Source organism: Gorilla gorilla, chromosome 10 (assembly GCF_029281585.2).
Source record: "Gorilla gorilla gorilla isolate KB3781 chromosome 10, NHGRI_mGorGor1-v2.1_pri, whole genome shotgun sequence".
NCBI lineage: Eukaryota > Metazoa > Chordata > Mammalia > Primates > Hominidae > Gorilla > Gorilla gorilla.
Window position 1 is genome coordinate 120,292,198 of NC_073234.2, and position 23,614 is coordinate 120,315,811.

General features: G+C 37.0%; 1 protein-coding gene across 8 annotated transcripts in view; it reads right to left on the minus strand.

Moving 5' to 3' along the window:
* SLC41A2 (solute carrier family 41 member 2) overlaps positions 1-23,614 on the minus strand; it is a 158,735-nt gene that overhangs the window by 68,932 nt on the left and 66,189 nt on the right. For all 8 annotated transcript variants that reach the window (XM_031001147.3, XM_055357871.2, XM_063694270.1 and 5 more), the window contains 2 exons: positions 18,159-18,303; positions 15,428-15,574 (listed from right to left, as the gene is read on the minus strand). In XM_031001147.3, coding sequence (XP_030857007.1) covers positions 15,428-15,574; positions 18,159-18,303 — 292 coding nt within the window. The remainder of the gene's footprint in view (positions 1-15,427; positions 15,575-18,158; positions 18,304-23,614) is intronic.

Consider the following 23,614-nt stretch of genomic DNA (forward strand, 5'->3'; position numbering starts at 1 on the left):
TCTTGGAATTTTAAGCCTAATAAATGTCCATATACATTAATACTGACTCTGTGATATAGGCAAACTACAGAAAAGTAAAGATTAACACAGCTAAAGTGGTTCAAATTGCTCTGATGCCTCCTAACTGGCAAACATAACTAGCATCTTTTGTGATCCAGTTTTCACATTTTATATTGTTGATGGCATTTCCCAACTGCTGTTATATCATTTCATTAATAGTGTTCATCATTCTCACCCCAAATTCTTCTGAAACATGTAGCTGTTATGATTGACAATTTTTATGTATTAGCCGTTTCTATGTAAACAACAAAGCAATGGGCACTGTAAGTTGTGATTTTTTTCTAAATGCCCCTTAATAATCAATCTAAATTTTCTGAGGGAACTGATACTCTAGAAATCACTCTAACCTAAGATGGTACTGTGCTAAAAATCCCTCAAGCATAGAGACGTTCAAGATAAATTTAGATTCTACTCACACCACCACATTAAGGCAGAGATATTCTAGAATGGTCTGTAAATAACCAGGTGGCATCCTTGTTAGTCTCCATAGGAATGCAGTAACCTGAGGCTAATTGCTACTGCTCTTACAACTTCAGCTAAGCCATCTGTTTAAAGTTAATCTTGAAAAATGAAAAATCAATCAACATTTTGCCTCTCAGATCTCGCCTACAAAGAGAATATCTAATAATTTTTTCAAATCAATAAATATCATGTACACACAAGAATTAGATAGCCATGCAGTTATAAATATGTGAAAAAGAATTTTTTAAACCTTCTTGGAACTTATGCAAACAGAAAGAAAGGAGCAACAATCATGTGAACATATATATATTCCAGTTACTGGCCCAATGTTGAATCTTGTTAATAGCTTTTAAAGATTACTGTATGTATAAAGATTACTATACGAATGTATAAATGCCTTTATATTGTCCCTGCAAGCCACACAAAAGTATATCAGAATCCAGAGCTTAGATTACTCTCTGAACTTTCTATTCCCATTTGAAATAGATCTTTTCTAGCCATGTGTTGCCATTTTTATTTTTCTATAGTGGTACTAATTCCCAGATACTTTCTGCTAAGGCAAGATATCCTTCCAATGTTTCCCCAACACTATATCCTCATCAAAATGATTTTTTGTTACAATCTATTATGTTATTGGACAGTTACTGTGCCAAAATCATTCTGAATAACTTCTAATCACGTTAATTGGAGTGCTTTCAAAAGGAATAAAGCATTTGGTGAAGTACTGTTTATTAAACATCTGTTTTGTATATGGCACTATAGGGTGCTACAAAGAAATAAAATAAGAACGCAGTTTTGTCCTTAAGAAGCTTATATCCTCATAAGAGAAGGTATAACATTTATAGAAAAAGCTATAATGACCAGCCACACATTAAACATGTCATAAAACAAGTGTCAATTAAGTGTTACAGGAATTCAGAGGAGAAAAAAGATCACTTAAGACTAGGAAAATCTATAAATGTAGCCTTTAAAAATGAGAAGGATTTGGATTGGCCTTGATGGGAAGAAGAGGATGAACTGGGGGAGGGGAATGAGGAATGAATTGAGGGAGGGGAATAAGAAGGAAAAAAAAACAGATGGTATATGAGATCAGTAAACAGCTGAGTTTGGCTGGAGTAGAAGGTATAAAACAGGAGAAGCAGGCAGAAGCTTAAGAAGGTAAGTTTCCAACTGACTCCGCCAGGCCTAAATACCAGGCTAAAAACTTTAACTTTGTCCATTAAGCAAAAACAGTTACTCAGGATGACTACAAAAAATAAAGTCAATTGGAGTAAACAAAGCTTTAGGCTTGTTTGTTTCACTCTTTTTTGGAGGAGTGGAGAGGAAAAGGGGGAAAATTGCATATTTACTTCAGATAGCAGAAATCAGCAAATTTCAGCAGAAGCAAAAGAAAGGCAGCACACTTTAGCTGGGTGTGGTGGCTCACACCTATAATCCCAGCAATTTGGGAGGCCGACACGGGTGGATCACTTGAAATCAGGAGTTCAAGACCAGCCTGGCCAACATGGCAAAATCCCGTCTCTACTAAAATACAAAAATTAGCCAGGTGTGGTGGTAGGTGCCTGTAATCCCAGATACTTGGGAGGCTGAGGCAGGAGAACTGCTTGAGCCTGGGAGGCGGAGGTTGCAGTGAGCCGAGATCACACCACTGCACTCCAGCCTGGGTGACAGTCGAGCAAGACTCTGTCTCCAAAAGAAAAAAAAGAAAAGTAGCACACATTGAATTCCATGGATGCAGAGAGCCTTAGTACATGTATGAAAGCTAACAGGACATGAGGGGGTATTCAGTCATTTCAGAATACTCAGAATTCTAAGTAGTTGAATAAGACTTTTTTCTTTTTTTGATACATGCTTAAGGTGTACAACTTGATGTTTTCATAGACATATTACAGTTACATGGTTAGATATATAGTTAAGTGGTTACTACAGTCCAGTGATTTAACATCCATCATCTCAGATATTTAACCTCTTTCCACTTTTTTGTGGTAATTACATCTAAAGTCTACTGTCTTGGCAAACTTCTAGTTATAACTATAGTCCTCATGTTGTACATTCATTGGATCTCTAGATTTTTTCATCCTACATAACTGCAACTTTGTAGTCTTTGATCTACATCACCCCATTTCCTGCCTCACCTCCACCCCTAACCCCCATCCCCCGTAACTACCATTCTACTCTTCGTTCCTATGTATCTGACATATTTTTAAAGATTCTCTATATAAAGTGAGATCATGCAGTATTTTTACTTCGGTGTCTGGCTTATTTCACTTGACATATAATGTCTTCCAGGTTCATTCATGTCGTTGCAAATGGCGGATTCTCCTTTTTTAAGACTGAACAATATTCCATTGTATATATACTACAATTTTATTATTTACGCATCCATCAGGAACATTTAGGTTGTTTCCATATCTGGGCAACTGTAAATAATGCTGCAATGAACATGGGAGTGCAAATATCTCTGTGAAGGGCTGATTTCATTTCCTTTGGATACATACCCAAAAGGGAGATTGCTGAGTCATGCAGTCATTCTATTTTTAATTTTTTGAGGAACCTCCATACTGTTTTCCATAAAACTGCACCAATTTACATTTCTACCAAGAGTGTACAAGGATTCCCCTTTCTCCACATCCTTGCCAACACTTGTTATCTTTCATCTTATTGGTAATAGCCATTATAACAGATGTGAAATGATATCTCATTTCAGTTTTGGTTTGCTTTTCTCTGATGATTAGTGACATTGAGTACCTTTTCATATACTTGTTCGTCATTTTTATGTGCTCTTGGGGGAAATGTCTACTCAGGTCCTTTGCCCAGTTTTAAATTGGGTTATGTGTTTTTTATTGAGTTATGTGTTTTTTATTGAGTTATGTGAGCTCCTTATATATTTTGGATATTGACTCCTTATCAAATATATGGTTCACAAATATCTTCTCCCAATCCATAGGATGCCTTTTCGTTTTCACTTTGTGGATTGTTTCTTTTGCTGTGTAGAAACTTTTAAATTTGGCGTAGTCTCACTTATTTTTACTTTTGTTGCCTGAGTTTTTTTGTTTTTTTGTTTTTTTTTTTTTGAGACAGAGTCTTGCTCTGTTGCCCAGGCTAGAGTGCAGTGGTGCAATCTTGGCTCACTGCAAGCTCTGCCTCCCGGGTTCACACCATTCTCCTGCCTCAGCCTCCCGAGTAGCTGGGACTACAGGCGCCTGCCACCCTGCCCGGGTAATTTTTTTGTATTTTTAGTAAAGATGGGTTTTCACCATGTTAGCCAGGATGGTCTCCATCTCCTGACCTTGTGATCCACCCACCTCGGCCTCCCAAAGTCCTGCAATTACAGGCGTGAGCCACCACACCCAGCCAAATGCTGCCCGAGTTTTTGATGTGATATCCAAAAAATCATTGCCAAAGTCAATGTCAAGGAGCTTTTCTCCTATGTCTTCTACTAGGAGTTACATGGCTTCAGGCCTTATGTTTAGGTCTTTAATCTATTTTTAGTTGTGTAAGATAACTATCTTTGTGTATGTGTAAGATAAAGGTCCAGTTTCATTCTTTTGCATGTGGATATCCATTCTCCCAACACCATTTATTGAAGAGACTATTCTTTCCCAATTGTGTCTTCTTGATGCCCTTGTTAAAAATTATTTGACTGTATATACTTGGATTTACTTCTGGGCTCTCTATCCTGTTCCACTGTCTGTTCCCATGCCAGTACTATACTGCTTTGATTACTATAGCTTTGTGACATAATTTGAAATCAGGAAGTGTGATGCCTCCAACTTTGTTTTTCCTAAAATTGCTTTGGCTATTCAGGGTCTCTTGTGGTTTCATATGAATTTTAGAATTCTTTTTTCTATTTCTGTGAAGAATGCCATTGAAATTTTGATAGGAATTGCACTGAACCTGTATATTGCTTTGGGTAGTATGGATGATACTAATTCTTCCAATCCATAAACATGGAATACCTTTCCATTTATTTGTGTCTTCTTCAATTTATTTCATTAATGTTTAATCATTTTTATTGTAGAGATATTTCACCTCCTTTGTTAAAGTTATTTCTAGATATTTTATTTAACACAGTGTGCTATATTACACTGATTGATCTGTGTATGTTAAACCATACTTGCATACTGGGTGCAGTGGCTCACACCTATAATCCCAGTAACTCAGGAGGCTGAGGCAGAAGGACTGTTTGAGACTATGAGTTTGACACCAGACTAGACAACATAGTGAGACCCTGTCTCCAAGAAAATATTTAAAAATTAGCCAGGCATGGTTGTATGCACTTGTAGTTCCTGATACTTGGGAGGCTGAGGTGGGAGGACTGCTTGAGCCAAGGAGTTCAAGGCTGCAGTAAGCTATAATCATGCCACTGCACTCCAGCTTGGGTAACAGAGCAAGACCCCCATCTCTGAAAATAAAACTAAAAATAAAAATAAATGAGTTTGGAAGTATTTCCTCTAGTTCTATATTTTTGGAAGATAAGGATTGGTACTATTTGAATGTTTGGTAGAATTCAGCCATGAAGCCATCTGGTTCTGGGCTTTTCTTTGTTGGGAGGATTTTAATTACTACTTTAATAACTATTTGTTATTGGTCTGTTCAGGCTTTCTATTTCTTCCTCATTCAATTCTGGCAGGTATATGTTTCTAAGAATTTATCCATTTCCTCTAGGTTATCTAATTTGTTGGCTTAAAATTGTTCAATCGTCTCTAGTGATCTTTTTTATTTCTGAGGTCTCCACTTTTATTTCTGATTTTTTAATTTCAGTCTTCTCTTTTTTTTTCTTAGTCTAGCTAAGGCTTTGTCACTCTTATCTGTTAGAAGAGCCAACTAAGTTTTGTTAATGTATTTTTCTATTCTCTATTTGATTTATTTCTGCTCTGGTCTTTATTAATTCCTTCCTTCCGCTAACTTTGGGTTTACTTTATTCTTTTTTTTCTAGTTCCTTGAGGTGTAACATTAGGTTGTTTATTGGAGGTCTTTCTTCTTTCTAAATGCAGGTGTTTATCGCTATAAACTTCCCTCTTAGAACTGCTTTTGCTGTGTCCCTTAGGTTTTGGTATGTTGTGTTTCCATTTTCATTTGTCTCAATATACTTTTTTAATTTCCTTTTGGATTTCTTATCTGACCTCTTGGTTGTTCAGGAGCATGATGTTTAATTTCCACGTTTTTGAATTTTCCAGTTTTTTTCCTATTATTGATTCCTAGTTTCATACCACTGTGATCATCAAAGATACTTGATATGATTTCAGTCTCTTAAATTTCAATCTTCTCAAAGTCTTCTTTGTTAAGACTTGTTTTGTGGCCTAATATATGATCTATCCTGGATAATGTTCCATGTGCACTTGAAAAGAATGTGTATTCCGCTGCTGTTGGATGGAATGTTTTGTACATATCTGCTAGATTCATTTGGTCTAAAGTGTAGCTCAAGTCCAATGCTTCCTAATTGATTTTCTGTCTGGATGATCTCTCCAGTGTTGAAAGTGGGGTACTGAAGTCCCCTACTACTATTGTCTTACTGTCTATTTCCCCCTTCATATCTGTTAACAATTGATCATATATATATTTAGGTGCTCTGATATTATGTGCATATATATTTACAATTGTTATATCTTCTTGATGAATTGAGACCATAAGACTTTTCTTAATGTCCAGTTCTTTGAGCACTATATAATACATGGCCTCTATAACTAAAGCCTACTGCTATCATAAAATCCTCTTTTTACCTCTAAAGACTGCTAAGTGTTTTCAATATAGTTCAGGAAATAAACTTGAACTATAAGTTTATCAGGAAATAAACCTGAAGCTTCTCAGCAGGATGAATGGAGTCTTGGAATTTAAATGTGCCTGTTCCTAATCTTTGTATTCAGAATAAAAATATTAGGCATCCAACTGCTGATCTTAGGAGGCCCCCTAGTGCTCACAAAGCAGACACTTTAGCAATCTGAACACAGACACTTTAGAAATACCTTTAACAATTTAACTATGGGATTGATCTGTAACACAAAAAATATCTTTTTAGGAGAATCAATGATACAGAAAAAATGTAAAAGATTATTTTAGTTAATTCATCTTGAATTACTTTGAGCCAACTTTCAGAAGACAAAGATTAGAAAATCCTAAGCAATATTTAATAATATTATTTTTCAAAATCATGATCTGTGATAGTAACATTCCACTTTAGTTTTTTATTTCTTGATCCAGTCAAATTATGTATGCATCACTATATAACATTCAAAATACCGAAAGCTTTAGATGGCAACACATTATGATTAAGTCTTTTATAAGGAGAGTTTATCCCTTGTATAATTTAAAAAAATAAAATTTTAAGTGGGGCGTGGTGGCTCACGCCTGTAATCCTAGCACTTTGGGAGGCCGAGGCGGGCAGATTGCCTGAGCTCAGGAGTTTGAGACCAGTCTGAGCAACACAGTGAAACCCCGTCTCTACTAAAAATACAAAAAATTAGCCAGGCATGGTAGCGTGTGCTTGTAGTAGCTGTAGTCCCAGCTACTCAGGAGGCTGAGGCACGACCATCATTTGAACCCCGGAGGCAGAGGTCTCAGTGAGCCAAGATCGTACCACTGCACTCCAGCCTGGGTGACAGAGCAAGACTCTGTCTCAAAACATTAATTAATTAATTAATTAATTAAATAAAATTGTAAAGGTCAGTGTGCATTATTTTCCCCAATAGTTGTTTATCTTCTGGAATCTCATAGTACTTAATTCTGTAACATTATAACAATTGCCATGTTTATCATGATAACATTCTTCAACGGCATTCTCTTTCTTACTTTCTTATCACTGTCTTTAACTGAGGAGATATCTGGTATTTGCAAGCAGCTGAAAAATGTGTTATAAATGACTTAATGGTAATTTAAATATCCAAATCTGCAAATAATATACCTGTATTTTATATATATATATATATATATATTTTTTTTTTTAAGTTCTAGGGTACTTGTGCACAACGTGCAGGTTTGTTACATACATATACATGTGCCATGTTGCTGTGCTGCACCCATTAACTCATCATTAACATTAGGTATTTCTCTCAATGCTATCCCTCCCCCGTCCCCCAACCCCACCACAGGCCCCAGTGTGTGATGTTCTCCACCCTGTCTCCAAGTATTCTCATTGTTCAATTCCTACCTATGAGTGAGAACATGCAGTGTTTGGTTTTTTGTCCTTGCGATAGTTTGCTGAGAATGATGGTTTCCAGCTTCATCTATGTCCCCACAAAGGACATGAACTCATCATTTTTTATGGCTGCATAGTATTCCATGGTGTATATGTGCCATATTTTCTTAATCCAGTCTATCATTGTTGGACATTTGGCTTGGTTCCAAGTCTTTGCTCTTGTGAATAGCACTGCAATAAACATATGTGTGCATGTGTCTTTATAGCAGCATGATTTATAATCCTTTGGGTATATACCCAGTAATGGGATCGCTGGGTCAAATGGTATTTCTAGTTCTAGATCCTTGAGGAATCGCCACACTGTCTTCCACAATGGTTGAACTAGTTTACAGTCCCACCAACAGTGTAAAAGTGTTCCTATTTCTCCACATCCTCTCCAGGACCTGTTGTTTCCTGACTTTTTAATGATCGCCATTCTAACTGGTGTGAGATGGTATCTCATTGTGGTTTTGATTTGCATTTCTCTGATGGCCAGTGATGATGAGCATTTTTCATGTGTCTGTTGGCTGCATAAATGTCTTCTTTTGAAAAGTGTCTGTTCATATCCTTCGCCCACTTGTTGATGGGGTTGTTTGATTTTTTTCTTGTAAATTTAAGTTCTTTGTAGATTCTGGATATTAGCCCTTTGTCAGATGGGTAGATTGCAAAAATTTTCTCCGATTCTATTGGTTACCTGATCACTCTGATGGTAGTTTCTTTTGCTGTGCAGAAGCTCTTTAGTTTAATTAGATCCCATTTGTCTATTTTGGCTTTTGTTGCCATTGCTTTTGGTGTTTTAGTCATGAAGTCCTTGCCCATGCCTATGTCCTGAATGGTACTGCCTAGGTTTTCTTCTAGGGTTTTTATGGTTTGAGTCTTTAATCCATCTTGAATTAATTTTTTTATAAGGTGTAAGGAAGGGATCCAGTTTCAGCTTTCTACATATGGCTAGCCAGTTTCCCCAGCATCATTTATTGAATAGGGAATCCTTTTCCCATTTCTTGTTTTTGTCAGGTTTGTCAAAGATCACATGCTTGGAGACGTGTGGTATTATTTCCGAGGGCTCTATTCTGTTCCATTGGTTTATATCTCTGTTTTGGTACAAGTACTATGCTGTTTTGGTTACTTTAGCCTTGTAGTATAGTTTGAAGTCAGGTAGCATGATGCCTCCAGCTTTGTTCTTTTGGCTTAGGATTGTCTTGGCAATGCGGGCTCTTTTTCGGTTCCATATGAACTTTAAAGTAGTTTTTTCCAACTCTGTGAAGAAAGTCATTGGTAGCTTGATGGGAATGGCATCCCCATCAATTTTCATGATATTGATTCTTCCTATCCATGAGCATGGAATGTTCTTCCATTTCTTTGTGTCCTCTTTTATTTCGTTGAGCAGTGGTTTGTAGTTCTCCTTGAAGAGGTCCTTCACATTCCTTGTAAATTGGATTCCTAGGTATTTTATTCTCTTTGAAGCAATTGAGATTGATTCCTAGGTATTTTATTCTCTTTGATGCAAAGAGATTGAATGGGAGTTCACTCATGATTTGGCTCTCTGTTTGTCTGTTATTGGTGTATAGGGATGCTTGTGATTTTTGCACATTGATTTTGTATCCTGAGACTTTGCTGAAGTTGCTTATCAGCTTAAGGAGATTTGGGGCTGATATAATGGGGTTTTCTAAATGCACAATCATGTCATCTGCAAACAGGGACAATTTGACTTCCTCTTTTCCTAACTGAATACCCTTTATTTCTTTCTCCTGCCTGATTGCCCTGGCCAGAACTTCCAACACTATGTTGAATAGGAGTGGTGAGAGAGGGCATCCTTGTCTTGTGACACTTTTCAAAGGGAATGCTTCCAGTTTTGGCCCATTCAGCATGATATTGGCTATGGGTTTGTCATAAATAGCTCTTACTATTTTGAGATATGTCCCATCAATACCTAGTTTATTGAGAGTTTTTAGCATGAAGGGCTGTTGAATTTTGTTGAAGGCCTTTTCTGCATCTATTGAGATAATCATGTGGTTTTTGTCGTTGGTTCTGTTAATATGATGGATTAAGTTTATTGATTTGCATATGTTGAACCAGCCTTGCATCCCAGGGATGAAGCCAACTTGATTATGGTGGACAAGCTTTTTGACGTGCTGCTGGATTCGTTTTGCCAGTATTTTATTGAGGATTTTTGTGTCGATGTTTATCAGGGATATTGGTCTAAAATTCTCTTTTTTTGTTGTGTCTCTGCCAGGCTTTGGTATGAGGATGATGCTGGCCTCATAAAATGAGTTAGGGAGGATTCTCTCTTTTCTATTGATTGGAATAGTTTCAGAAGGAATGATACCAGCTCCTCTTTGTACCTCTGGTAGAATTCAGCTGTGAATCCGTCTGGTCCTGGACTTTTTTTGGTTGGTAAGCTACTAATTATTCTCTCAATTTCAGAGCCTGTTATTGGTCTATTCAGGGATTCAACTTCTTCCTGGTTTAGTCTTGGGAGGGTGTATGTGTCCAGGAATTTATCCATTTCTTCTAGATTTTCTAGTTTATTTGCGTAGAGGTGTTTATAGTATTCTCTGATGGTAGTTTGTATTTCTGTGGGATCGGTGGTGATATCCCCTTTATCATTTTTTATTGCATCTATTTGATTCGTCTCTCTTTTCTTCTTTATTAGTCTTGCTAGCGGTCTATCAATTTTGTTGATCTTTTCAAAAAACCAGCTCCTGGATTCATTGATTTTTTGAAGGGTTTTTTTGTGTCTCTATCTCCTTCAGTTCTGCTCTGATCTTAGTTATATCTTGCCTTCCGCCAGCTTTTGAATGTGTTTGCTCTTGCTTCTCTTAATTGTTCTTTTAATTGTGATGTTAGGATGTCAATTTTAGATCTTTCCTGCTTTCTCCTGTGGGCATTTAGTACTATAAATTTCCCTCTACACACTGCTTTAAATGTGTCCCAGAGATTCTGGTATGTTATGTCTTTGGTCTCACTGGTTTCAAAGAACATCTTTATTTCTGCCCTCATTTCGTTATTTACCCAGTAATCATTCAGGAGCAGGTTGTTCAGTTTCCATGTAGTTGTGTGGTTTTGAGTGAGTTTCTTAATCCTGAGTTCTAATGATTGCACTGTGGTCTGAGAGACAGTTTGTTACGATTTCTGTTCTTTTACATTTGCTGAGGAGTGCTTTACTTCCAACTATGTGGTCAATTTTGGAATAAGTGCAATGTGGTGCTGAGAAGAATGTATATTCTGTTGATTTGGGGTGGAGAGGTCTGTAGATGTCCATTAGGTCCACTTGGTGCAGAGCTGAGTTCAAGTCCTGGATATCCTTGTTAACTTTCTGTCTCGTTGATATGTCTAATGCTGACAGTGGGGTGTTAAAATCTCCCACTATTATTGTGTGGGAGTCTAAGTCTCTTTGTAGGTCTCTCAGGACTTGCTTTATGAATCTGGGTGCTCCTGTATTGGGTGCATATATATTTAGGACAGTAAGCTCTTCTTGTTGAATTGATCCCTTTACCATTATGTAATGGCTTTCTTTGTCTCTTTTGATTTTTGTTGGTTTAAAGTCTGTTTTATCAGAGACTAGGATTGCAACCCCTGCTTTTTTTTTTTGTTTTCCATTTGCTTGATAGATCTTCCTCCATCCCTTTATTTTGAGCCTATGCGTGTCTCTGCACATGAGATGGGTCTCCTGAATACAGCACACTGATGGGTCTTGACTCTTTATCCAATTTGCCAGTCTGTGTCTTTTAATTGGGGCATTTAGCCCATTTACATTTAACATTAATATTGTTATGTGTGAATCTGATCCTGTCGTCATGATGTTCGCTGGTTTTTTTGCCCATTAATTGATGCAGTTTCTTCATAGCATCGATGGTATTTACAATTTGGCATGTTTTTGCAGTGGCTGGTACTGGTTTTTCCTTTCCATGTTTAGTGCTTCCTTCAGGAGCTCTTTTAGGGCAGGCCTGGTGGTGACAAAATCTCTCAGCATTTGCTTGTCTGCAAAGTATTTTATTTCTCCTTCACTTATGAAGCTTAGTTTGGCTGGATATGAAATTCTGGGTTGAAAATTCTTTTCTTTAAGAATCTTGAATATTGGCCCCCACTCTCTTCTGGCTTGTTGAGTTTCTGCTGAGAGATCCACTGTTAGTCTGATGGGCTTCCCTTTGTGGGTAACCCAACCTTTCTCTCTGGCTGCCCTTAACATTTTTTCCTTCATTTCAACCTTGGTGAATCTGACAATTAGGTGTCTTGGGGTTGCTCTTCTCGAGGAGTATCTTTGTGACGTTCTCTGTATTTCCTGAATTTGAATGTCGGCCTGCCTTACTAGGTTGGGGAAGTTCTCCTGGATAATACCCTGAAGAGTGTTTTCCAACTTGGTTCCATTCTCCTCATCACTTTCAGGTATACCAATCAAATGTAGATTTGGTCTTTTCACATAGTCCCGTATTTCTTGGAGGCTTTGTTCATTTCTTTTTACTCTTTTTTCTCTAAACTTCTCTTCTTGCTTCATTTCATTCATTTGATCTTCAATTACTGATACCCTTTCTTCCACTTGATCAAATTGGCTACTGAAGCTTGTGCATGCATCATGTAGTTCTCATGCCATGGTTTTCAGCTCCATCGGGTCATTTAAGGTCTTCTCTACACTGTTTATTCTAGTTAGCCATTCATCTAGTCTTTTTTCAAGGTTTTTAGCTTCCTTGCAATGGGTTTGAACATCCTCCTGTACTTTGGAGAAGTCTGTTATTACCAATCTTCTGAAGCCTACTTCAGTCAACTCGTCAAAGTCATTCTCCATCCAGCTTTGTTCCATTGCTGAGGAGCTGTGATCCTTTGGAGGAGAAGAGGCGTTCTGGTTTTTAGAATTTTCAGCTTTTCTGCTCTGGTTTCTCCCCATCTTTGTGGTTTTATCCACCTTTGGTCTTTGATGATGGTGACCTACAGATGGGGTTTTGATGTGGATGTCCTTTTTGTTGCTGTTGATGCTATTCATTTCTGTTTGTTAGTTTTCCTTCTAACAGTCAGGACCCTCAGCTTCAGGTCTGTTGGAGTTTGCTGGAGGTCCACTCCAGACCCTGTTTTCCTGGGTATCACCAGCGGAGGCTGCAGAGCAGCAAATATTGCACAACAGCAAATGTTGCTGCCTGATCCTTCCTCTGGAAGTTTCATCTCAGAGGGACACCCAGCTGTATGAGGTGTCAGTTGGCCCCTACTGGGAGATGTCTCCCAGTTAGGCTACTTGGGGGTCAGGGACCCACTTGAGGAGGCAGTCTGTCCGTTCTCAGATCTCAAACTCCGTGCTGGGAGAACCACTACTCTCTTCAAAGCTGTCAGACAGGGACGTTTAAGTCCGCAGAAGTTACTGCTGCCTTTTATTCAGCTATGTCCTGCTTCCAGAGGTGGAGTCTACAGAGGCAGGCAGGCCTCATTGAGCTGTGGTGGGCTCCACCCAGTTTGAGCTTCCCAGCCGCTTTGTTTACCTAGTCAAGCCTCAGCAATGGCGGACGCCCCTCCCCCAGCCTTGCTGCCACCTTGCAGTTCCATCTCAGACTGCTGTGCTAGCAGTGAGCAAGGCTCCATGGGTGTGGGACCCGCCAAGCCATGTGCGGGATATAATCTCCTGGTGTGCTGTTTGCTAAGACTCTTGGAAAAGTGCAGTATTAGGGCAGGCAGGAGTGTCCCAATTTTCCAGGTACCATCTGTCACAGCTTCCCTTGGCTAGGAAAGGTAATTCCCTGACCCCTTGCGCTTCCCTGGTGAGGCAGTGCCCCACCCTGCTTCGGCTCACACACTGTGGGCTGCACCCACAGTCCAACCAGTCCCAGTGAGACGAACCCAGTACCTCAGTTGGAAATGCAGAAATCACTCATCTTCTGTGTCGCTCACTGAGAGCTGTAGACTGGAGCTATTCGTATTTGGCCATCTTGGAACTGTATACCTGTATTTTTTATGTATATAGGGTAACCTGTCCCAGAACCACTACCAGCCCTCCATCCCTACCCCCACCCTCTATGTTCCTGGGCAAACCCATAGAATTTCTGTCCTTTTAATGATATTGAAACATAACCCTTTATCCTCTTCTACTCCTCTTTTCTTCTCTCTTTCCTCCTCCTCCAATTGGGAGAGACTTATCTAATTAGTAATACTAGGGAAAGGGGCACTAACTCATGCCTAACTCATGCCGTTACTGGCTTTCTCTTTTGAGATACAGCCTATTAGTGACAGTCTCTCTTCACCAATACAGTTAACAGCTTATTCTATGGGGTCAGGACTACAAGTTGTCCAACTGTCTGGCTGAGAGTGTGTGGGTGAATTTAATAGAGTAGGAGAAGAATATTAAGCCACATTTTCTAATGCTAGCCATAAGCTAATATTTTAATCCCTGACTTCAGCATCTATTTCTAAATTAAAGTATTATCAATTTATCATCCAAACAATACAAATTAGAGCAAATTTAAGATTATCCCTTTAATAACATAACCCACTTCCTGTGCTTTTTTTTTTTTGAGTGGGAGGGAAGGGAATTAAGTGTTGTCCTTAATATACTTAAACATGTATCATTCTTTGCAAATTGCACAACAACATAAAAAAGCCAAGACCTTTGGGAACAAGAGCTTACATTTAGGCCACTGATCATTTCTTGTCTTATACCTCACTTAAAGTGGATGCAACCTTATCTTCTAAATGAGAGAAATATTCCTTGAACATACACACCAAGTCTTATTAAATATTGTTTTTATGCCACTCACTAAATAACTTAAGGCAATTTTATATGCTAAGTGAAGCTTCCTTGATGTCTCCAAAAGTCACAGAAAATTATTGCCTTTGGTTGGTTAAAGCCCTTTCTTTATTTCAAGAACATATATCTGAGACCCTTCTTCAAACGAAACATGCTTTAGATTTATTTTAAAGTACACCATAAATCTGTATAGAGTCCATGAACATATGTGAGGATTTGTGAATAAATGTTTGCCTCTGGCTTGGCTTATATACTCATGTTTTTTTCTTGTATTACTGTAAGTTTCTGTTTTCCTTAATTTGGCATCTAAAAATAATAAAACCACAATGAACTTTTAGCATGTCATCAACGCTCACAAATCATATTTATTTACCATTTCCAGAACACAAATTTGCATTAAAACAACTCATTAGATTCCATAAATACTCTATCACTATTTATCAGGAATTACATATATGGCTCCAACTTTATACAGCATTCAGTCTAATTTTTGTGGTGATTTTTTTTTCCCTTTTGTTAACTGCCATGAAGCTACTTATTGGTGTGGGTTTCTGATGGGGAGAAACATTCCATTGGTAAATTTTAAGTACCACTTATAAGCTTATATTCTGAGATGGTTCTATACAGAGAACACTGCAGGTTGACCCCTAGCTGCTGTACACTTAGAGGAAAGGACAGAAATCACAAAATATGATAAGCCTGTGTTCAACTTTTTTACTAGTAGTTGTATAAACTTGGGTAACATACATAACTTCTGTGATCCTTGCTTTTCTCATCTAAAATTAGAGATGATAATCCTTATTTTACAGAGTTTTAAATTCTACGAGAAAAAAGAAAGTGGGAACCATAACACATCGTAGGTATAAAACAAATGATAGTTATCCTAATCAGTCTCAACAGCAGTTCTAATGCAAATGAAGGCTACCATGATTCATGGCATTGCTGCAACAATATTTATTTAAAGAGACTTGAGACAACACACAATATTTAGTTTTAAATCAACTTACCAAGACAGGAGTATAAGCCCTGACTTATCCAAGCCAATATGGCAAGAGTTATAAGGTCGCCAAAACTAGCAGCAATGGGTGTAGCAACATTATCAGGATTTATACCAGTCTTCTTTGAACCAACGATAACCCCAACCATTATTATTCCTAGAAGAAAGAATGTTCATTACTTTTTAGGCTATGATTTAAAGAAAATCAATCCCCCAAATACCAAAATGTGTAGGATAGAAAAACAGCATATCAATTCCAGTTAGACTGCTTAGATAAGCTGACTAAAGCAAACAAAACATTTACTCTAACACTTTGGCAAAATGCCTTTCAACAAACTCCAAGTGGGGATCATAGAAAATTTAAGAAGTTCAGCGTTGTATTTAGAGGCCTGAAAGCTACTAAAATTATGTTAAAGCTAAAATTTCAGATTTAGTGACATGTATATCTTAGATATAATGTATTTGTGTGTATTGAATCCAAAGGTTTTAATTTTAACCCTCAAATAAAGTATGAAAACATCAAAAAAAAAGGTGAGTCATATGTATATGTACAACAACTGGGAAGAAGGCCAACAAAACCAGATTTGTTCACATATGGCAGCTAGAAATGCTTATTTCATTTTATTATTTAAAGACGTTGAAGTATTAAGCAGCAGGACATAATTAAATTTTAAAACACTGAAGGTCAGAATACAAGAAACAGTCTTTGTAAAAGATATTCTTTAAACCTGAAGTTTCTGTCTATAAACCTACGAGAGAATGGAAGATGAAAATTTAACTGTGTACTTTTACTTTTACATCCTAATTTTCTTAAATTATACAAATGGGATAAAACTATTAACATTTATATCCACTCTAAATTGTGTAGATTTTGTCACACCAACATACTCATTAAGAGGATGTAGTAAAGAGAAAACTTTAAATGTGCTAACCACAAATCAATATGAAAGCCTAAATATGGCTATGGAGAAAAACAGTAACAGAATCTCACTGCACTTTTAGAGTTAAAATGACTCTAAATGTTTTTGTTCCAGCATACTCACTTTATAGATAATAAAACTGAGGTCCTGTAGAGTAGGGCTTAAATTCTTGCCTAAAGTCACATAGCTTGTGACTCTAGCCCAGTGTTTTTTTACTCTACCTATTAAAGCCAAAATTTTAATAAGCAGAATTTTTGTCTTGCATCAAACAGTGCCTTACAGTTTAGTATTCTGGAGGCTTTTTAAATTACTAGACTTACCTTTCCCATAATATCATTGAAAAAGAAAAAAAGCTATAGCAGAAAACTTTAAAAAAAATACATTATGCAATAATCAAGCAAGATGTAATCGCTTAGAATCTTTTCCCAAAATCAGCACATTTGAAGATGTATATGGGAAGTTCTCCTATACATAGTACCATCTATATCTTTTCAACTGAAAACAAATATTTTGTATGTATCATAGTCCAGTGGAAAGAGCTAAGAGTTAGGAAACGTGTTTTAGTTCTGATTCAGCTGGTAACAAGTTGATGAGATTGGACAAGTCACCTTACCTAAGTTTTCTCACCTACAAATATGGCTAAGAGTTTCTACTTTACATATACTAAAGTGCTTATAAAGGTCAAGTTATCATAAAATTAGAACTCACATTATTCAAAGTAAGAAGCTTTAAACAAATACTTTTTAAAATTCTGAATTTTGGGTAGTTTTGAAAAGCTTTCAAATACTTGTTAGACTGAAAAATTTTAAATGACACTTTCTAAATGAAATAAAATCAGAAAGAAAAAAGAAGCAAATGAGCCTAAAAAAATAGCATGCTGATGGCATAATTTTTTTGTACCAAAAATTTAATTTTCCAATAGCTTAACTTCACTCTGCTTTGTTCAATGTTAACTCCATTCAACTATAGTAATTCTTTATGAAGACAAGAAACTACCCCGATACAATTAAACTACTAAAACAAAATGCTTGAAAATATTTTGGAAGTCGAGTCATAATTTTAATAAGATTCCCTAAATTCCCAGAACCTAGCCAAAAAAGTTAGCTGCATTGTATGATCACCTAACATGACAAACTTTAAACTTTGCTGGTGATATAAGGGCAAGAAAATGGCAATTATAAAATAAAAAGAACAAAGTCTTTATGATTGTGATTCTACAATAAGCTAATTCTCTAGTGTAAAGTTCATACTAATAAATATAAAGAAAAATAACCCAAATAAAAGTTCTAAAGTAGTTAATTTTTAAAACCTTCTGGCTCTTTAAAATTCTATAGCCAACAATATGTTGTCTTAAGTATAAGGTTATATTGTATTGCCACAGAAACGGGGAAGAAATTTTTCTTGAAATCTGAAACAAAAAAATTTCAACAGAGGATGACTTTTGAAACCCAGAATTCCTGGAACACTTGTTACTCAAGTGACAAGCTAGTAAATCCCCTGCATGATGTCCAGAAAGGAGTTTCCCAATTTATTTAACTTACAGAAACAAATGAATGTCTAGGCGATTTTCCTGATCTTTTTGAGGAACTATAACGGAGTATCCAAGGCCAGGAGACAACCTCAGAAAAGCCTGTTCTACATAAGTTTTATAAATAATGAAATGTAAATATATCTGGAATAAATAAGGCATTTTTTAAGTTTGTAGATATGTTTTTTCTGTTGTTTTCATAACAGGTGTCATTTAAATAAAAATAGTCATCTTAAGAAATAAACCATTTAAATGTAAAAGGCTATAGAGTAGACATTTATAAATTCACTTACCCTGCAGAAGAGATGCAATGAAGGCAGTTGCCACACTGCTAGAGCACAGAAGTATGGAATGATCAAGGTAATATTTTCCTTCTGGAATCCAGCCCAATATAATTGCTGCCACAGCTGCTAGAAAACCCACTACTGTTGCCTGAACCTAAAATTTTTTTCATAAATCCAACTGAATTATTCACTTTAAAAACACATTTAAACATTTTGATTATGTAAATATTACTACAAAAAGTCAAAAAAAGTATTGCATGTAATAATTGAGCTACATTACCTTTTAGAGTAGTTACTATATTTTGGTTTTAATATTCCCTAAGATGGTGGGTTCTCAAACTGCTCTGATGATCTGGTGACAACAAGTATGGAATGGAGTCCAGGAATCTGTTTTTAACAAGCACCCCAAGTGATGCTGATGGTATAATTAATAGATCACCTAAGAAAATGCCACCTTCAGACTGAGAAGTACCCAATCCACACATCTGAAGTCTGACTCTAGAGGTAGTGCTGGCAAGAGACTGGATTTTATAATAGAAAGATAGGAGTTTGACTCCTGGTTCTAGCACTTAATCTTGTAGAAATTATTTAAACTCATTCATTCAAGGAGTATTTATTTAGATTCTATTATGTATAATGTGCTATGTTTTGTGTTGGGCTACAGCAGTGGTCAACGTAGATTATTCCCTGCCCTCACAGAGCTCTTGGTCAGTGGGAGAGACAAACATTTGAAAATAACCTCACAAATAAGCACAATTGTGATTAGTGCTATGAAAATTTCAGTTCCTAATCAGTAAGACCACAATAACCTCAAACTTTGTGAATTAAATTAATTATATAAATATATAAACTGCTTTCCACAGTGCTGACACAAAGCAACAATAAAAAAAACCTGCCACTAAGAAATAACACTCACCGCTAACTCAGCCTCAGATTAATAGGATGTCAGAACTAAAATAAACCCTACAAGAATCATCTATTGCACTCACTCTTAGCGGAGTTTGTGTCATGGACTCCTTTGACAATCTGGTAAAAACTCTATAGAATAGAGTTCTCTTTCTCTAGGCAAACACAGAGGCACTCAATATTTTGAGTAGAATTTCTTGATGTTCATGGACTCTCTGAAGCCAATCCATGTGCTGGAATCGAGGGCTCCAAGTAAAAAATTCCTGAAGTAGTCATATAGTAAATCAACAGAAGAGCCAGGACTAAAGAGACCATATATCCTGGACTCCAGCCCCATGATCTTGTATTAATATTACAGCTTCTGTGGATGTCATCCACAGATACAGAGCTGAGATTCAAACCAATAAGCACCATGATGAGTGTAGCAGTTAAAATATTTCAGGATTTTCATTCTGGTTAGTAAATAATGTAATTACACTTTAAAGCAGTAAAATTAATTTATAATATAAATTCTAGCACTATGATTCCAAGTCCTGTCTGGCTTGACATTGGAACACAGAGCTAGAGAGCCTACTGCAGACATCATGGTGTGTATATATGTATATATAAATCTGTCAATTTCTGAGAAAATAAAAGCACACAGCTGAGATGAGGAAGTCCTATTCTGGAAATATGCAAAATAATGACTAACTGAAAAATGACTAATTGTACCCAAGAGAAAGCAAAGTCTGGGTTCAAGTAGTAGATGTGAAGGTTAACAGGGGCCACAGGCCTGAAGAGATGTTTGGTACAGGACATGTCCCTCCTGGTGAGGCAACAGTTCCTCATGTGGGACTGGAGACTTTGCTTTATCTGACTACTTATGTATGTATTTGGTCCAGAAGGCCATTCTGTACAATCGTGAAGAAATCTGTGACAGGCGATCTGCCTGGGGCTCCATTTAACAGTGAGAAGAGCACACCCCTGAGCAAGTGGGAGTGTGGGCCTCGTCTGTGCTTTCTACCCTTCTCTCTTTCTACCCTCCATGGCCAGTCTCCAGACAGAGGAGGCTTGTGCCAGCCCATCCCACTCCCCTCCCCACACTCATCATCTACTCTTTCACAAGTGTTAGCAGAAGAAGCCTCAGGAAGAAAAAACCCTCTCCCTCAACCATTACCCCCACCGCTCCATCTTCTTTTCTTCTCACTTTTGTCTACTTGTGACTGGGCTTCAACCAATTGCTGCCTCACTGGCTGGTACCAGGTGTGTCCTGAGGGGCCTGGTTGGGGTTCCCTGTTCTTCACACATTCTTGGTGGAGTAAGGCACATAAAGACACAGGCTTTGGGCTATGGCAACTAGAATCAGTGAATCCCTAGCCACGACTGACTCCTATCTTGACTGACAGTTGCAGGGAGAGAGGATGATAAAGGAAAAGTGAAGACTGAGAATGGGAGGAAAAATGAAAAGCTGAGATGGAAATTATTAGGATAATTTGACGAATAAATTATACTACAACTCATATTACTTTGTAAGAGTTCAGGGTATTTAAAAATAAATGGAATATATTTTCAAATTTTATATATTATTTTTATATATTATTTATATATATATTTAACAACTCTACTGGTTGTTAAATGTTTTGATTATTACCCCTGCATAGATTTCTACAATTTCAAGCTGAAAAAGATCTTAGACATCTCTAATACAATAATGATATTTAAAAGAGGAAAGAGACTTTCACCACTGTTTTTTTAACATACTACTAGAAGTCCTAGCTAAAGCAATCAGATAAGAGAAAGAAATGAAGGGCATCTAAATTGGAAAGAAAGAAGTCAAATTATCCTTATTTGCAGATGACATAATCTTATATTTGGAAAAACCTAAAGACTCCACCAAAAAACTATCAGAACTGATAAATTCAGTAAAATTGTAGGATACAAAATCAACACACAAGAAGCAGTAGCATTTCTATATGCCAACAGTGAATAATCTGAAAAAGAAATCAAGAAAGTAATCCCATTTACAATAGCTACAAGTAAAATAAGATAGACCTAGAAATAACCAAAGACATGAAAGATCTCTATAATAAAAACTATAAAACAGGCCGGGCGCGGTGGCTCACACCTGTAATCCCGCACTTTGGGAGGCTGAGGCAGGTGGATCACCTGAGGTCAGGAGTTCGAGACCAGCCTGGCTAACATGGTGAAACCCCATCTCTTCTAAAAATGCAAAAATTAGCTGGGCATGGTGGCGCACCCCAGTAATCCCAGCTGAGGTAGGAGAATTGCTTGAACTCAGGAGGCGGAGGCTGTAGTGAGCCGAGATCACGCCATTGCACTCTAGCCTGGTAGCCTGGGCAACAGAACAAGACCTCAACTCAAAAAAAAAAAAAAAAAACTATAAAATATTGATGCAAGAAATTGAAGAGGACACCAAAAGTGTAAAGATATTCTATGTTCATGGATTAGAAGAATCAATATTGTTAAAATGTCCATATAACCCAAAGCAATCTACAGATTCAATGTAATCCCTATCAAAATGCCAATGACATTCTTCACAGAAATAGAAAAAAAAAATCTTAACATTTATGTGGGATCACAAAAAGACTCAGAATAGTCAAAACTATCCTAAGCAAAAAGAACAAAACTGGAGGAATCACATTACCTGACTTCAAATTATACTACAGAGCTATAGTAACCAAAAGACAGTACTGGCATAAAAACAGACACAAACCAATGGAAGAGAATAGAGAAACCAGAAACAAATCCATATATCCATATGAACTCATTTTTGCCAAAAGTGCCAAGAATATACACTGAGGAAAAGACAGTCTTTTTAACAAGTGGTGCTAAGAAAATTGGACATCTACATGCAGAAGAAATGAGACCCCTATCTCTCACCATCTACAAAAATCAAATCAAAATGGATTAAAGACTTGAATCTAAGACCTCAAACTATAAAACTACTACACAAAAACATCAGGGGCACTCTCCAGGACATTGGTATGGGCAAAAATTTATTGAGTAATATCCCACAAGCACAGGCAACCAAAACAAAAATGAACAAATGGGATAATATCAAGTTTAAAACTTTCTGCACAGCAAAGGAAACAATCAACAAAGTAAAGAGACAACCCACAGAATGGGAGAAAATATTTGCAAACTACCCATCTGGCAAAGGATTCATAACCAGAATATATAAGGAGCTTAAACAAATCTATAGAAAAAAAATCCAATAATCTGATTTTAAAACAGGCAAAAGATCTGAATAGGCATTTCTCAAAAGAAGACATACAAATGGTAGTCAGTCATATGAAAAGGTGCTCAACATCACTGATCAGAGAAATGCAAATTAAAACTACAATGAGATATCATCTCACCCCAGTTAAAATGGCTTTTATCCAAAGGACAGGCAATAACAAATGCTGGTGAGGATGTGGAGAAAAGGGAACCCTCGTACACTGTTGGTGGGAATGTAAATTAGTACAAGCACTACGGGGAACAGTTCGGAGGTTCCTCAAAAAACTAAAAATACAGCTACCATATGATCCAACAATCCTACTGCTGAGTATATAATCCCAAATAAAGGAAATCAGTATGTTGAAGAGATATCTGCACTTCTATGTTTGTTGCAGCACTATTCACAATGGCCAAGATTTGGAAGCAAACTAAGTGACCATCAACAGATGAATGGATAAAGAAAATGCGGTACTTATATAAAATGGAGCACTATTCAGCCATAAAAAAGAATGATATCTGTCATTTGTAACAACATAGATGGAACTGGAGGTCATTACGCTAACTGAAATAAGCTGAGCAGAAAAACAAACATTGGATGTTCTCACTTATTTATGGGATGTAAAAATCAAAACAATTGAACTCATGGAGACAGAAAGTAGAAGGATGGTTGCTAGAGGCTGGGAAGGGTAGTAGGAGGGTATGGGGGAGGTAGGGATGGTTAATGAGTACAAAAAAATAGAATGAATGAGACCTAGTATTTGATAGCATAACAGGGTGACTTCAGTCAATAATGTAATTGTACATTAACAAATAACTATAAGAGTATAATTGGATTGTTGTAACACAGAGGATAAATGTTGGGGGGATGGATATACCATTTTAGATGATGTGATTGTTATGCATTGCAGCCTGTATCAAAACACCTCATGAATATATACACCTACTATGTATCCACAAAAATTAAAAATTGAAAGAAAAGACCAGCCTGGACTACATGGCGAAACCCCATCTCTACAAAAAGTACAAAAATTAACCAGGCGTGGTGGCGCGTACCTGTAGTCCCAGCTACTCGGGCACAGGTGGGAGAATCACTTGAGCCCAGGAGGTCAAGGCTGCAGTGAGCCATGATTGCACTACTGCACTCCAGCCTGGGCAACAGAGCAAGACCCTGCCTCAAAAAAATAAATAAATAAAGGAAAAATTTATTTCAAAGAAAAAAATAAATAAAAGAGAAAAGTGAAGCCCAGAAAGGTTAAATAGATTAACAAAGGTTATAAACTGTTTAATGTTAAAGCTGAGGTCAGATCTCAGATTTTCTCATTTCCACATCTGTGATCTTA